Source organism: Budorcas taxicolor, chromosome 13, assembly GCF_023091745.1.
Source record: "Budorcas taxicolor isolate Tak-1 chromosome 13, Takin1.1, whole genome shotgun sequence".
NCBI classification, from domain to species: domain Eukaryota; kingdom Metazoa; phylum Chordata; class Mammalia; order Artiodactyla; family Bovidae; genus Budorcas; species Budorcas taxicolor.
Window position 1 is genome coordinate 69,759,432 of NC_068922.1, and position 14,321 is coordinate 69,773,752.

Below are 14,321 nucleotides of genomic sequence, written 5' to 3' on the forward strand. Positions count from 1 at the left end.
TTGCGGTTAAAAAAAAAAAGCACATAATACAAAATAAACCAGCTTAATACTTTGAAGTATACAGGAGGATTAACTAGATGTGCATGGTTGGACATCACATCTCCAGCCTTCTTTTCACCTTGCAAAACTGAAACTCTACAGCCACTGAACAGCAGTGAGTCCCCTCTCTGCTTCCCCAGTCCCTGGCAACCACTCTTGTTTTCTAAGAGTCTGGCTGTTTTAGATGTCGACCTATGTGGTACCTGTGCTTCTGGCACTGGCTTATTTCACTTACCATTGTGTTCTCACGGTTCACCCAAGCTGTACCATGTGACGGGATGCCCTTCCTTTTGTAAGGCTGAATAATACTCCACTGTGTGTGGAGACCAATTTTTATCCATTTATCTGTTGGCAGACGTTCGCACTGCCTTCACCTTCTAATACTGTGAAAATTCTGCTTCATATGAACATGGATGTGCAGATCTCTCTGTGGGACCTTGTTTTCAATTCTTTTGAAGAGAGACTGCTTTAAAAACAAACAAACAAACACCCAAGCTCTCCACAGTCCAATCATGCCGGTGGAGCAGCACCAGAGTGGTCATATCTGCCTTCGCGATTCAGCTCTTGCCACCAAATCACCTCTGTCCCAAGACTGCTCCCTAGGCCTTTCTAATGTCCTCCAGGCTGCTCTACTTTTCAGTGAGTTCAGGAGGTCAAAATTTGAATTTATATCTTTGTCAAGAAGACAAGGAAGCTATTAAGCTTTTCCTCCTCCCCTCTGTTGGGAAATCTTCAGATCCCTCTCTGGAGATAGGTCCTACCCCCGACCTGGCAGGACGGAGCCTCGGGATCCCAGGGCCAGGGCAGGGCTGTAGTGGAGCCTCAGCTGCTCCACTTTATGATTAAAGACGGCTTTGTTTTTTTGCGGCACTGCATGCGGGGTCTTAGTTCCCTGACCAGGGATAGAACTCAGGCCCTGTGAAGAAAGTGCCTAGTCCTAACCACTGGACTGTCGAAGAATTCCCTAGGAGTGATGTTTTGAATGCTGTTACTATCTCATCAGGAAGCTTTTCATTTCCCTTGACAGGTAAGATTAAATAGCATTCATTGGGTTTAACAGCCTTGTGACTCAGAGCTGGGGTAATTCTGTGCAAGCCCATTTCCAATCTTACAATGCCCAGTCAAAGGGACCAACTGGGAGTGATCAACGAAGTTCCACGCTTTGTCACACTCTTCAGGTCACTTTCACAATTCTGTCCTAAGGGGCAGCAGAACAGAGGTGGTGCGAGCCAGATGGAAGGGCCTTCTGGGGCACACGGCTCTGTTCTGAGGAACCTTAGAGAGCCAAGGTCACCCGGGGTGAGGAGCAGCGAAAGGCCTCGGGACTTGCGCCTTCTCTAGTCTGTAAAGCAGTCATGGAAGTCAGATGCTGTGACAGTGAAAAACATAAGACTCCTACAACTATTTATTCACAACCACTGTCAAGCCAGGAATAACTCCCTCCATCTCAGCCCTCTTCCTATGACCCCTGAGCGTGGATACAACTTCACTACTGGTACACTCAGGGGAGTGGCTGGGCAGGTGTAACCTCTGTTGCGAGTTAGTAAACATTCATTTTCCTTCCATGAGATTTCAGGATCCTAAATCAAAAGTTTCTAAGAACTTCTCTTGATGGTGTACATGAGAAATGATGTGATGCACCTGCCATCATAAATCTGGTAAAAGCTGTATTTGTTTATCTGTTTTTAAACAAAAGGCTGCTTTAATATTACATGGTGGTGGTATGTCTATGATAATCTTGCACAACAGAAGTTCGTCTGACTTGATTTAAAACACCATGTAACTCTCCTAAGAACAGCGGTCGCCCCCTAATGGGCCCTCTCCCACCCCCACCCCACACACAGCTCCCACCGTCGTGCACACAGCCCCCTCTGGCAATCAGTCTTCAGCCCACTGCAGGCCCACTCCCTCCTATTTGCTCGAACTGCAAGTCATCAGTCAAAAGGCTCTTTCTGACTCCCCCACAGGGAGTCTCAAAGTCATTCAGGACCTCAAGGAGGTTAAAACCACACCTCCTCAAGCTCCCCACAAGGGAAAAAACTCAGCCCTATCTAGCACTCTGCAATCTCCAGCCCCAGGCGACTTCCAGATGGCCCCTGCCAGCCTGTTTACTACTGGCCAAGCTCCAAATCTCTCACATCCAAAGCCACTGGTCCTCGAAGGTTCTGTAAAACTACAGTGTCTACCTCCCCTTACCTTCGCATTCATCCCTCAAAACCAAACAAGCAAAACAAAAAATTCAGCCACCGTGTGCTCCTGCCTCGATCGTCATCTCGCGTCTCATCATCTACCCAGACTTCCAAGCAATAGATCTGATCTCCAAGTCACTCTAGCGTCCTTCACACAGCCCTCTCCCATCCTCCCCGTATCCAGCTGCCATCAAGCCCAATAATTGGGAGAATGTTTCAAAGCTGACCTCTGTCAGCACCCTCGTGAGCCACAGCTCAGCGGTCAAGTGCATGAGCTCTGGAGCGGGACAGGCCTGGTCACGTCCTGATGCTGCCTCCTGTGAGCTCAGCGTCACTGGGCAAGGTGCTCGCGCCTTCGACATCTCCCTTACTCCCCTGCAAGTGGACAAAGCAGTCTCCGCCTTCCAGAATTGTTACAAAATGAAGGCGCGGGTGGAAGGGGTGCAGCACCACGTGTGACACCTAGCAGGCGCCCCACCAACGACGGCTGCTGGCATCATCCTCATGCCCCTGTCTGCTCTGGCCTGGAGTCCTGCAGCCGCCCCTGGCTCCTTCCCCCTTTAGTCTGCATCTGACGCGGCCACCAGGCTCATCACCAAAACTCTCAGATCTGCTCATGCCACTCCTTGGTTTAGAGAATTTCTGTGGGCTCCTTACTTGCAATGAGAAGATTCTCCACGTATGCCATTTGGCACTTTAGCTACCAGCCACATGGGGCTATTCAGCACTTCAACTGTGGTGTGTTCAAACTGAGATGCATTGTTAGGGTAAAACACACACTAGATTTGAAGATTTTGTACAAAAACAAATGTAAAATAACTCATTAATAATTTTCTTTAATAGAACAGAGTTCTTTATTTGAAGCAGAGATGGAATAAATGCTGCTTTAGTATCTTTTAAATCACTTTTAAACTACCTTTTTATATCAACATGCTTACATTCTTTGGTTTCTTATTTGCCTTAGTCTCTTGACTTATATCTCATTTTTGTTCTCTTTTCCCATCTGTAATGTCTATGGTCTCAGAAGTAATTACATCTTTTTTAGAAGAAAGATTTTTTTTTTAATATTACGGTAAAGTATGTGTTTACATATAAAATTTACAATCTTAACCATTTTAAGTATACCATTCAGGGGCTTTTAAGTACATCATTAAGTACATCACATATGGATGTGAGAGTTGGACCATAAGGAAGGCTGAGTGCCAAAGAATTGATGCTTTCAAATTGTGGTGCTGAACTCTTGAGAGTCCCTTGGACAGCAAAGAGATCAAACCAGTCCATCCTAAAGAAAATCAACCCCAAATATTCATTGGAAAGACTGATGCTTAGCCCACCTGATGCAAAGAGCTGACTCATTGGAAAAGAGCCTGATGCTGGGAAAGGTTGAGGGCAGGAGGAGGAGGCGGGTGACAGAGGATGAGTGGCTGGATGGCATCACCGACTCAATAGACGTGAGTTTGAGCAAGCCCCAGGAGATGGCGAAGGACAGGGAAGCCTGGCGTGCTGCAGTCCATGGGGCTGCGAAAAGTTGGACGTGACTTAGTGGCTGAACAAGTACATTCACACTGTTATGTAGCCATCACCACCATCCACCTTCAGAATTCTTTCCACCTTGCAAAACAGAAATTCTGTCCCCACTAAACAGTAATTCTTAATTTCCTCTCCCCTTAGTCCCTAGAAACCACCATTCTACTTTATGTCTCCATGAATTTGACTTTTCTAGGTACCTCATGTAAGTTCACCCACATAGTATTTCTCCTTTTGTGACTGGCTTATTTCATTTAGCATTATGTCTTCAAGGTTCATCCATGGTTGGGCAGGTGTCAGAACTTCCTTCCTTTGTAAAATTGAATAATAGACCCTTGTATGTATATAAAACATTTCATTTATCCATTCAGCCTTCAATGAACACTTGAGATGCTTCCAACTTTTGGCTACTGTAAATAATGCTGCTATGAACTTGAGTGTACAAATATCTCTTTGGGTCCCTGTTTCCAACATTTGAGAGTATATTCCCAGAAGCAGAATCACTAAATCTTATGGTAATTATACATTCAGCTATTTGAGTAACTTTCATATTGTTTTCCATAGTACCTGCTCCATTTTCATTCCTACCAACAGTGACGAGAGTTCTAATTATTCTAGATCTATGCCAACAACAACAACAACAATGCCAACATTTGTTATTTTCTGGGGTTTTTGATAGTGGCTGTCCTGAAAGTGTGAGATGGTATCTTATTGTAGTTTTGATTTGCATTTCCCTAATGATCAGTGATGCTGAACACTTTTCAGATGCTTATTAGCCATTTGTATAACTTCTTTGGAGAAATGTCTATTCAAGGCCTCTGCCCATTTTATTAAAAAAATCTTTTTTTTATTCTTAAATTGTGAAGGTATGATAACACATTTACAGGAGACTTGGAAAATACAGAATGAGATTATATATAGTTCCACTATATATTACTATTATTTTTTTTTAAGGTTTCAATATTTTATTCAAGTTTTATTTTAAGTGATGTTAATTACAGCATTTGAAGGGGAGAATCTAATTCCACACAAAATGGAACTCTAAAATGTACCCATTAAACTGCTAAAAAATAAACTTTAGTGGCGAGAATACAACAGAAGTCCAATTTAGATTCTGAGTGTTGTCACCATGTGATTACAGTCACAGAGACTCTTCCCAGCTTGCAGCTGGGGCTCTTAGAAGCTATTTCATACTCTGGTGCAAGGGCAAAAAAACCACAACATGAGAGGGAATTAAGTCCTGAATTATTGGCTTCATCACAACTTCTCCACCCAAAAATGGCACAAAAGAAAACAGCTACCACACCCTGCAGACTACTTTTTGTGTAAAAGAGGTGACGGATGGAGGTGGAAAAAGTCCCTGCCTATAAAAGTCCCTTTCAGTTAAGTCTGTACACACCATCAAACAAAGAGCCTCTCCTCAATCAATTAGGAAACCAAGGTTCAATTCTCAGGAAGTTACAATTTCATTTGATTACTCAATAGGAATTTACAAAGTGCCTGCAAATTATCAGCTTCCACTTGCAGCCATTTCTAGGTAAAAAAGAAACCTGACATCTCATGGGGCCAGCAAGCTCCCCACCAAGTCTACAGCTGAAAGGACCTTTTTTGAGGGTTTCTTCTGTACCTCTGAAAGGGTAACACCCTAAAGCTGAATCATCTTTAACCTGGAAGTCTAACATGATATTTAGCAATACTTGCATCCCAGACATACAACATTAAAAGGTACACTAAATTCTGAAGGTAGCTATGCTGCAAAATAGTTTAAAATTAAACGATTGTACAGTATTCATTTATGCTTGAAACTCCAGTCCTAGACCAAGCTTGTGGCCACCAGCATTGACATTCTTGCCATCCAGCAGAGCCGACAGTGTCAGTTTGATACCTGGCTTTAGGGTCTGGGTATATCCTAATCCTATCAGGCTGGAGTTGTTCACTTTAGCCGAGAAGCAGGCGTCAGGGTCAATCTGGTACTTGGCTGCTATTCTGAAGCGCGTGTTGCTGTCTCCTGCGGTCCAGGCCAGATTAACAGCAGTCTCCAACTTCTTGTTCACCTTCTGATAAATGGAGCCACGAAACTCTGTTCCATCATTTACGTTAGTGTGAAGCTGGAACTCATCGGTCTTGTAGCCAACTGCAAAGTTGCTCTGAGTCACTCGAGACTTTGCAGTCTCAAAATTCATCTGGTAGCCAGCCAGCCAGCCTTCATAACCCAGCACCAGAGCGCCCCGGATGGAAGGACCGGCTATGTCAAAATCCACATCGCAGCCCAAGTTGATATGTTCCCGCTTGTACCCTGTCTTGATTTTAGCATTTTTTTTCCCAGTGTTTGGTGAGAAGGATGAATCGAAGGTCAGCTTCAGGCCACACGCAAGCTGATCTTCCACAGTAATCTCCGTGCCTAGTGTGTTGTCAGTGTTCCATTTCTCTGTAAACGTCAGGCCATATTCAGTCCATCTGTACTTGGTTTCCAGGCTGCCCATCACTTTGGTGGTCTCGGTGTTGGCTGAACCTGAGCTCGTAAATTCCAATCCATTCTCGGATTTTGTTTTCAGATCAAGTTTTATTAAGCCAAATCCATAGCCCTTGGTGAAGACATCCCTGGCAGATTTGCCAAAATCAGCATACGTGGGAGGCACAGCCATCTTCTGCTCGAAAGCGTTGGCAGTGGGCTCCGCGGCGGCTACGGCGGGGGCTGCAGCGCTACTATTATTTTTTAAAGTGACTAAATTAAGATTTTTAGTTGGAATTTCAATATCAAACTCTCAAAAATTAAGAGGATGATCCTCTGCCCATTTTTTAAAAATCAGGTTGTGTTTTGTTGTTGAGTGGCAGGAGTTCTTTATATATTCTGGATATTAACCCTGCATTAGATATATGACTTGCAAATATTTGCTTTTATTCCATAGGCTGGCCTCCCACCCTACTGAATGTGTCCTTTGAAGCACAGAAATTTTAAATTGTGATGTAGCACAATTTATTTTTATTTTGCTGCCTATGCTTTTAGTGTTATCTTCAGCAAATCTCTGCTAAATCCAGTGTCATGAAGCCTTTCCTCTATGTTTTCTCCTAAGAGTTCCATAGTTTCAGGTCTTAAAATTAGGTCTTCAGTGCATTATTAATTAATTTTTCTATATGGTAAAAAAAAGCAAGGGTCCAGCATCTCTCTTTCACATGTGAATATCCAATTTCTCCAGCATCGTATGTTGGAAAGTCTGCCCTTTCCCATTGAATATTTGGTCTTAGCACTCTTGTCAGAATCATTTGACCACATGTGAGGGTTTATTTCTGGGCTTTCTATTCTCTTCCATTGGTCTCTATGTCTTTGTTAATAATGTTTAATATTAAATACACATTTGAAATAATACATATTTGAAATAAAGCTGAAATAATATTTTTGATATATTGGGTTAAATACAGTCTTAAAATCAATTTTATCTGCTGCTTCTTACTTCTTCAGTGTAGTTCCTCAAACATTTTAAATCACATGTGTGGCCTGCATTACGTTTTCTCTTAGACAGTGCAGCTCTGGATGCTCTGAACTCAGGCCACCAGGCAACAGCTGACAGTGGGGATTCAGAGACAGTCTGTGAGCTCCCCTCCTTTTGTGTTTACCATTTGTGCTCAGGGAGCAGGAGAGTAGTGTGGTTGAGAAGTCAGGTTTCTGAATCAGGGACACAGGTTTCAATCTTCAGTACCTGCTCTGCCAATACAACAGCCACTAGCCACAGATGCCCACTGAGTACTTGAAACATGGCTTGGTGCAAATGGAGGTGCACCAGAAATACATATTCAGACTCGATTTCAGAGACTTGGTACCAAAAAAAAGTGACATAAAGTAATCTCAGTAATGACCTTTATATGAATTACATGTTGAAATAGTAATATTTTTGATAGAGTGGTTTAAGTAAAATGTATTATGAAAGTGAATTCAAGTTGTGGGTTCATTAATTTCTAATTGTTTTTAAGAGCAGTTTCAGGTTCACAAAAAACTGAGTGGAAGGTATAGAGATTTCTGCATCCCCCTGCTCCTGCTAGCCCATTGTCAACACCCTCACCAGATGGTACCTTTGTTACAATTAATTAACGTACAAGGACATATCATTATCACCCAACGTCCACAGTCTACATTGCAGTTCACTCTTGATGTTGTACATTCTATGGGTTTGAACAATTTTATAACAACATGCATCTACCATTAGAGGAACCTACAGAAAAGTTCTGCTGCACTAAAAATCCTCTATGCTCTACCTGTTTCTCCTACTTTCCCCAGCCCCCAGCAACCACTGATCATTTCACTATCTCCACAGTTTTGCCTTTTCTAGAATGTCATATGGAGAAGGCAATGGCACCCCACTCCAGTACTCCTGCCTGGAGTATCCCATGGACGGAGGAGCCTGGTAGGCTGTAGTCCATAGGGTCGCAAAGAGTCGGACACGACTGAGTGACTTCACTTTCATGCACTGGAGAAGGAAATGGCAACCCACTCCACTGTTCTTGCCTGGAGAATCCCAGGGACAGTGGAGCCTGGTGGGCTGCCGTCTATGGGGTCACGCAGAGTCGGACACGACTGAAGCGACTGAGCAGCAGCAGCAGAATGTCAAAAGTTAGAATCATATACTGCGCAGCCTTTCTAGATGAGCTTCCTTCACCTAGTAATAACCATTTACAAGGTTCCTCCATGCGTTTTCAAGGCTTGATGGCTCATGTCTTGTTTATTTTTTTGAATGCTGCTCCTATAATTTTAAAATAATATTTGAAGCTCACATGATATTTCTGTTGGATACTTGTTGGCTTGGAATGGGCAGTTTTCAGAGTCTGGCATCTCCCTTCTTCTCAAGCCACTCAGGTTCAAGCCTGGTAAACACTTGTTCCCTACACCGTGACACGTCAGCTTCCTTACCTTCACATGCTAAACTCTCTTTACCTTCCTTTTCCCTGAAGACTAATTCATATGCAGACCCAGTTCAAACAAGACATGTTCAGTGAAGCCTTCCTAAATTTCCACTGGACCTGATGTCACCTTTTACAGCATTTTGTACTTTATATTGTAAATTTTTATGTGCCTGACTTCCCTTTTGGATTTGAGCTCCCTGAAGCTAGGAACTATATTTTGTTCATCTTTGGGTTATTGATCCCTAGCATAGAAACTGACATTCAGTAGGCACTCACAGATGCTGAGTGAGTAAATGAGAGAAGGAAACACAATAAAATTCAGATTATCCTCCAGTAAGAGACAACATATCCACTTAAACATCATTCAGCTCAGAAAAGTAACTTAAATGCAACAAACCAGGCTGCAAAAGTGTATCAACCAACAGCTAAAATTATTTACAAACTAAAATTTTTTTTTTTTAAGTCAAATCAACACCATATTTATAAAGTGGGTCACAATTAAGAGACGGTAAACCAGTCCCAAATGGTTAGCAGATTCTGACTGGCCTGGAAGAGAGGGACCAGCTATGGAAACTGAATGGTTAAAACCACATTCCATATCCATTAGCTGAGAGCCCAGACCCCACCAGAATAGAGGCCCTGAAACTGAGCCTTTGATGTAGCTTCCAAAGAAAGCCACCAAGATGATTAAAGGGTTGGAAAATGAGATTTATGGGGAATGGCCACAGGAACAGAGACAATTTTGCCCAGACAAGAGAAAAGGCCGAAGGGCGACTTAATAAGCATCTTCAATCATTGTTACTACACAGACGATGGTGACCAGATGGTCTCCGTTTCCACCAAAGAAAACGATACTGAAATGGACATAAGCTGAAGCATGAGAAGTTGTCTAGTCTTAAAGAAAATTTAATGGCTAAGACTAGCACACAGTGAAGCAGACCAGGGAGTGCGTGCTATTGTCTTTATTATGCTAAGAAAGCGCAAGTGGGTGGGGTTTGTTCAGGCCTTCACAATCCTTTGTTGAGGGCAAATTCTCAACTGGCTGATCATCAAACAAATCATGTCATGCACAACCACATGAAGAGAAAAGAAAGATGCGAAAATTGAAACACAGCACCCTCTGGTGTACACATTGTCCTTCAATCAAGGGAGATTCTTGACGTATGTCAGTATCTCCCAAAATATAGGGTCCAGACCATGACAGAGTCCAGAGAAACTTCTCCCAGGCCGGTCCTAGTGCTCTTTTAACGGCAACATCCAGCTGCATCAGCCACCTCTCTGCACCTCCCCCTTCCACAGCAGGAATGCTATCACACAGGCAAACTCGCGTCTGTGAACAGCGAACACGGCTGTATCCCAACCATGCTTCAATGCCAAACTCAGACTCTGAGACATCAACTGCCACATGAACATCTCATGTTGAGGCATGACGATTCTGTCTACCACGTCATTTGAGTTCTGCCCTACATCCAGGAATATATTAAACACGAAAGTTAGGAATCACCCAAATGGGGTGCTCTTCTGATATGTCCCCCTGCTCTGCCACGGTGTACACAGCCCGTCCTTTCCAATCTCTCTTTGTCTGCTGAATGCCAACAGGCCACTTTTTACCTCTTCCTAGGCTATGTGCTCCAGAACTGCCTCCATACCCCTTGCTTTTATTGTTAAGTACTAAAGGCATTCTACACGCTCAGAAAGTCTGAGAAATCAGTCAGGGATATTTTACGGTCCTCCCCATGTCTCTAGCTATCTTGTGCTCAGTGGAACCTCATTACACGACATGGATACTTCATCCACGTGACTCACGATGGTGTGTCCTACAGGAATACAGCACTGGCCTTGTATCCAAAAGCACAGCCCAGTGTGGGGAGGTGGGTCAATACAGGGGTCAGTCGCTGAAGCTCAGAGCTGTAAGTGCCGATGGAGCAAAGAAAACAAGCAATGGCAACACCAGAGAAGTACGACCTGGGCGTTCCTCAGGGCAGGAGCGGAGAACTGACATCCTGTGGGAGAAGGCCCCGAAGGGCGAGAGGCGCTGTCCACCACAGGGGAGGCAGCAGCAAGTGTCAGTCTAGGTGTACGGATCTCGCGGTCCCCAGGCCTGTCGCCACCGGGAGAACCGAGCCACGTGACACACTTCTTCTCCTGTCCCAGGGTCTCCGTGAGGACGGAGAACCTCAAGGCTGTGCCTGAACAACCTGACCTCTGTGCGTTACGCAAGGTGTGTACCTATGTGGCAACCAGCAGGAACGATGCAGGCCGGGCACTGGTCTGATGACGGCGTGAACAGGCTGGCGTGGGGAGCGCCAGGAGTCATGGCATCTGGCTGGAAAGTTCCCACAGGAACTCCCGACAGCCTCCTTGGCCACCACTGGCCCAGCGAGTCCCAGCCTTGCTCCGGGACCCTCCCTGACAGGACGGTGACAACACTGTGACCATGGATACAAGCCTCCCCTGAGACTGTGGGCTGAGGCAAGAGTGGCCATTGTGTTACCACTATGCCTCCACCACCCAGCACATCTGGAGCCTGAACAAACTGGCTAATAAACGAAGTCATCGGCTCGAGTGCGCGACAAGAGGTAAAAGCGCAGAGCCGTGGGCCCACAATCCCAACGCCTCCCCACACGGTTCACCTCGCATTGTTCCTCCTCCTCGGTTCTCCATCCTGGCCTGGTTCAGGCTCTCCTGTTCTTTCATTTTATCCTCACAGACCAACCCTGAGCCTCTGGCTGAGGAAAAGGCGCACATATGCATGCCCCACTTAAGAGCAACCTATGTCACATGGAAAAGCCACCAAGCCACAGGGGTGACAGGGGAGTGGCTTCCCCCGTACGCACAAGAACGTGAACTTACCTCCTCACAAGGGAAACGGAGAAACCCGACCCAAGTACAGTGTAAAAATAGGTCACTGCCTGAATACAGCCCTGTGGGTTACTGGCAGCCAGGCCCCTTCTGCCTCTGACTCCAGGGTCACAGGAGAGTGGTGGCAGCGTCTCAGAATGAGGGCTCCATGGCCAGCTGGCCGCCTCGGCCTGGCCTGCCCACTGGCATTCTAGAACTGTGGGCAGCTCAGCAAGCCTCTGGTGCTGCCGACGTGGAACGGCCAGAGACGGTAAGTTGTGTTCTGAACAAACTAGGAGACAATTCAAGGTTGTCCTTAGGATAAGTCTCTTTCGCCTGTATCCGGTCATACTTCATTCAACAGGAAAAAAGAGAGGGCACTCGGTTAGCTTGCTTATGTCGATGTGGAGCCAGCAGTAGCCTCTTTTCCATGAGAGAGTCACAATTTTGAATTATTGTAATGCTTTATTTGCAGCAAATTCTCTGGGTGTACATGACTGGGAGGGGTGTCAACATTTTGGTTCTATGCCAAAAAAAAAAAAACAAAAAACACCACACACACACAAACTGCTGTGGACTGCCTTTAACAAAAGGCTGAGGATTACTGATCAAGAATCAAAGGAAGAACAGAGAAGATGGGAGCTCTCTGGTGCCTGGTGGCTAGGATGCAACGCTTTCAGTGCTGTGGGCTGGGTTCAGTTCCTGGCCAGGGAACTGAGATCCTGCCAGCTACACAGCTCCGCCCCCCTCTCCCCAAAAAAGAACACAGAAGGAAGGAGAAGGACATGTAAGCAAGACATTTTATTAGCAAACAGCATATTTCAAAATATCAGTGATTGACATTTATTAAACATGGGTTCAGAGGACTCTTTTGGTAGAATAACTGTAAAAAAGAGTTTCCATATAAAAACAGCCCTGGCTCAGACAGTGTCTGGTGTATATGACTTTTCTCGCTAAAGAACGGCAAGGTCTCCAAGGTAAGGGCTCTGGGCTAGGCCACTCAGCTTCAGAATGGTGGTGTGCACATGGTGGGCATCTATTAAACACATCTGTTGGAGGAGAATCCACCTACAGGGTCCTGCTTTACCAGCAAAACACGGGGGACTGTAATTACAAGTGTTCCCATTCGATAGCCAACTTGTTGCCTGGGATCAAACCTCAGTTTGGGTCCCTTGATACTAAAGGACTCAATACCCAGTCATCGCTTGTATCTATGGAGAACTCATAGCTACAGGGCCTGAAAAGTCAAGCTAAATCTTAATGCTGACATCTAAATAACATTAATTCAAACGTACATCTCAACTGTTTCCAACAGAAACTGAGATAACTAGCAAGGCTGAACAGAGGGAAAACTGAGTGATAAAGGATTTAGAGAAAGAACTGAGAGAGAGGGAGTGACGGGGGGAAGGGTAAAGAGAAAGAGAAGGAAAAGAAGAAAAGGGAGAGAAGGAAGGAGGAAAACACCAAAGCAGTGGCTTCTTTACCAGAAAACATTTCCACAGAAATTTACATGATCATTTAGTATCTATTCATGTGAAAACACGTCACAAAAACCTAGAAATTCAATAGCTCTACCTAAATTTGTATATCATTCATTAAAACCTTCTGATGAATTTGAAAAATACTAATACAGAGGCAAGGAACTTCTTTAATTTGCAGAAATACACAAGCAACTCACATTTTACCCAAATGGAGCCCTCTAAACCTGGCCCCCCTCCTCCAAGGTAGAGTCTTGGTTCACAGATTAGAATCACTAATACATGCAGAATAGAAGGAAATTTATCTACCAAGTACTATTTGGATTCCACAGCACAAGCAATAAAACTCCAGTTCACAGTGGCTTTCACAATAAGTGGGGCTCGCTGGTACTCCGAAGTGGACAGTCTGGAGTGAGTCTGATTCAGTGACCCTGGGATGGAAGCCAGGGCCTGCTCTCTAACGAGCACATGTCAGCCGCATCCTCAGAATGGAGAGAGGGCTGGCTGTGGGAAGACCTCTCAGAACACTGAGGAGAGCCTTCTTCCCGAAGTCCTCAGCAAACGTTCAGAAGGCCTCCTGACCTGGGTCCCAAGCCTAGTACCGGACCAACCACCCCCCTCGGCCTCCCTGGGCACTGCCACTGGGTTAATCTCTGCGGTGACCTGCAAGCGGTTGGCTGATTGAGCTTAAACACTCAAGGGCCACCCCTGGGCTGAGGGGGCCAATCCCTCTCAACCAGAGGACAAAACCAGTGTGGTCTGCTATGAAGTGGGGAGGCAGAAGAGGTGGGGAGGAACGGGGACAATTACAAAGTCCTCCACACCTCACCCGGTGCTGACTTTGACTCAGACACCCAGTGTCGAGGGCAAACAGGGAAGTGCATTCTGGGTGATATTTTATAAAAATGAACACGTATTTCTAAACAGAGACTAATTCCCTTGGAGGTAAATGCAAGAAGAAACATGTCTCCAAACTCCATGTAAGGGAAAACAGACAAAGGTGAGAGAGCAGTCTAAGTTTAGAAAGACACGGTGAAACCCCATCAAATAGGCCATTATTACACTGATTCTAGAGAAGGCAGAAGTAAATCGAAACCAAGTGAGGTCATTTCGGCAGAGGGCTGCGGTGAGATGGTCCAGATGCTTCTCTTCAAATGACTTAATTTACTCAAAGAACAGAGACTGGCTAGTCTTGGACTCTTTCTTATATATTACATTTCTAAAAATTAGCTAAGTCTCTTTAAAAATATGATCTCTAGAGTTTCTCGAGTGATTGCCATTATCAGATCATCCTCTCAGAGTATGTGTGTATGCACCTGCGTGTACCTGTCACTTGTTTGGAATAAAACAT

General features: G+C 44.9%; 2 protein-coding genes across 5 annotated transcripts in view; both read right to left on the reverse strand.

Annotated features, from left to right (window-relative positions):
• Nucleotides 1-14,321, reverse strand: part of ZHX3 (zinc fingers and homeoboxes 3) — a 116,352-nt gene that overhangs the window by 26,593 nt on the left and 75,438 nt on the right. The gene's annotated exons all lie outside the window — the stretch shown is intronic.
• On the reverse strand, nucleotides 5,370-6,429 carry LOC128058634 (voltage-dependent anion-selective channel protein 1-like). Its single transcript, XM_052651128.1, has one exon. The coding sequence runs from the start codon at nucleotides 6,398-6,400 to the stop codon at nucleotides 5,549-5,551; it is 852 nt and encodes a 283-aa protein (XP_052507088.1). The 5' UTR covers nucleotides 6,401-6,429; the 3' UTR covers nucleotides 5,370-5,548.

What these genes read in the sequence shown, in the direction of transcription:
- LOC128058634 (XM_052651128.1), bottom strand. Translation starts at nt 6,400, where the DNA reads ATGGCTGTGCCTCCCACGTATGCTGATTTTGGCAAATCTGCCAGGGAT.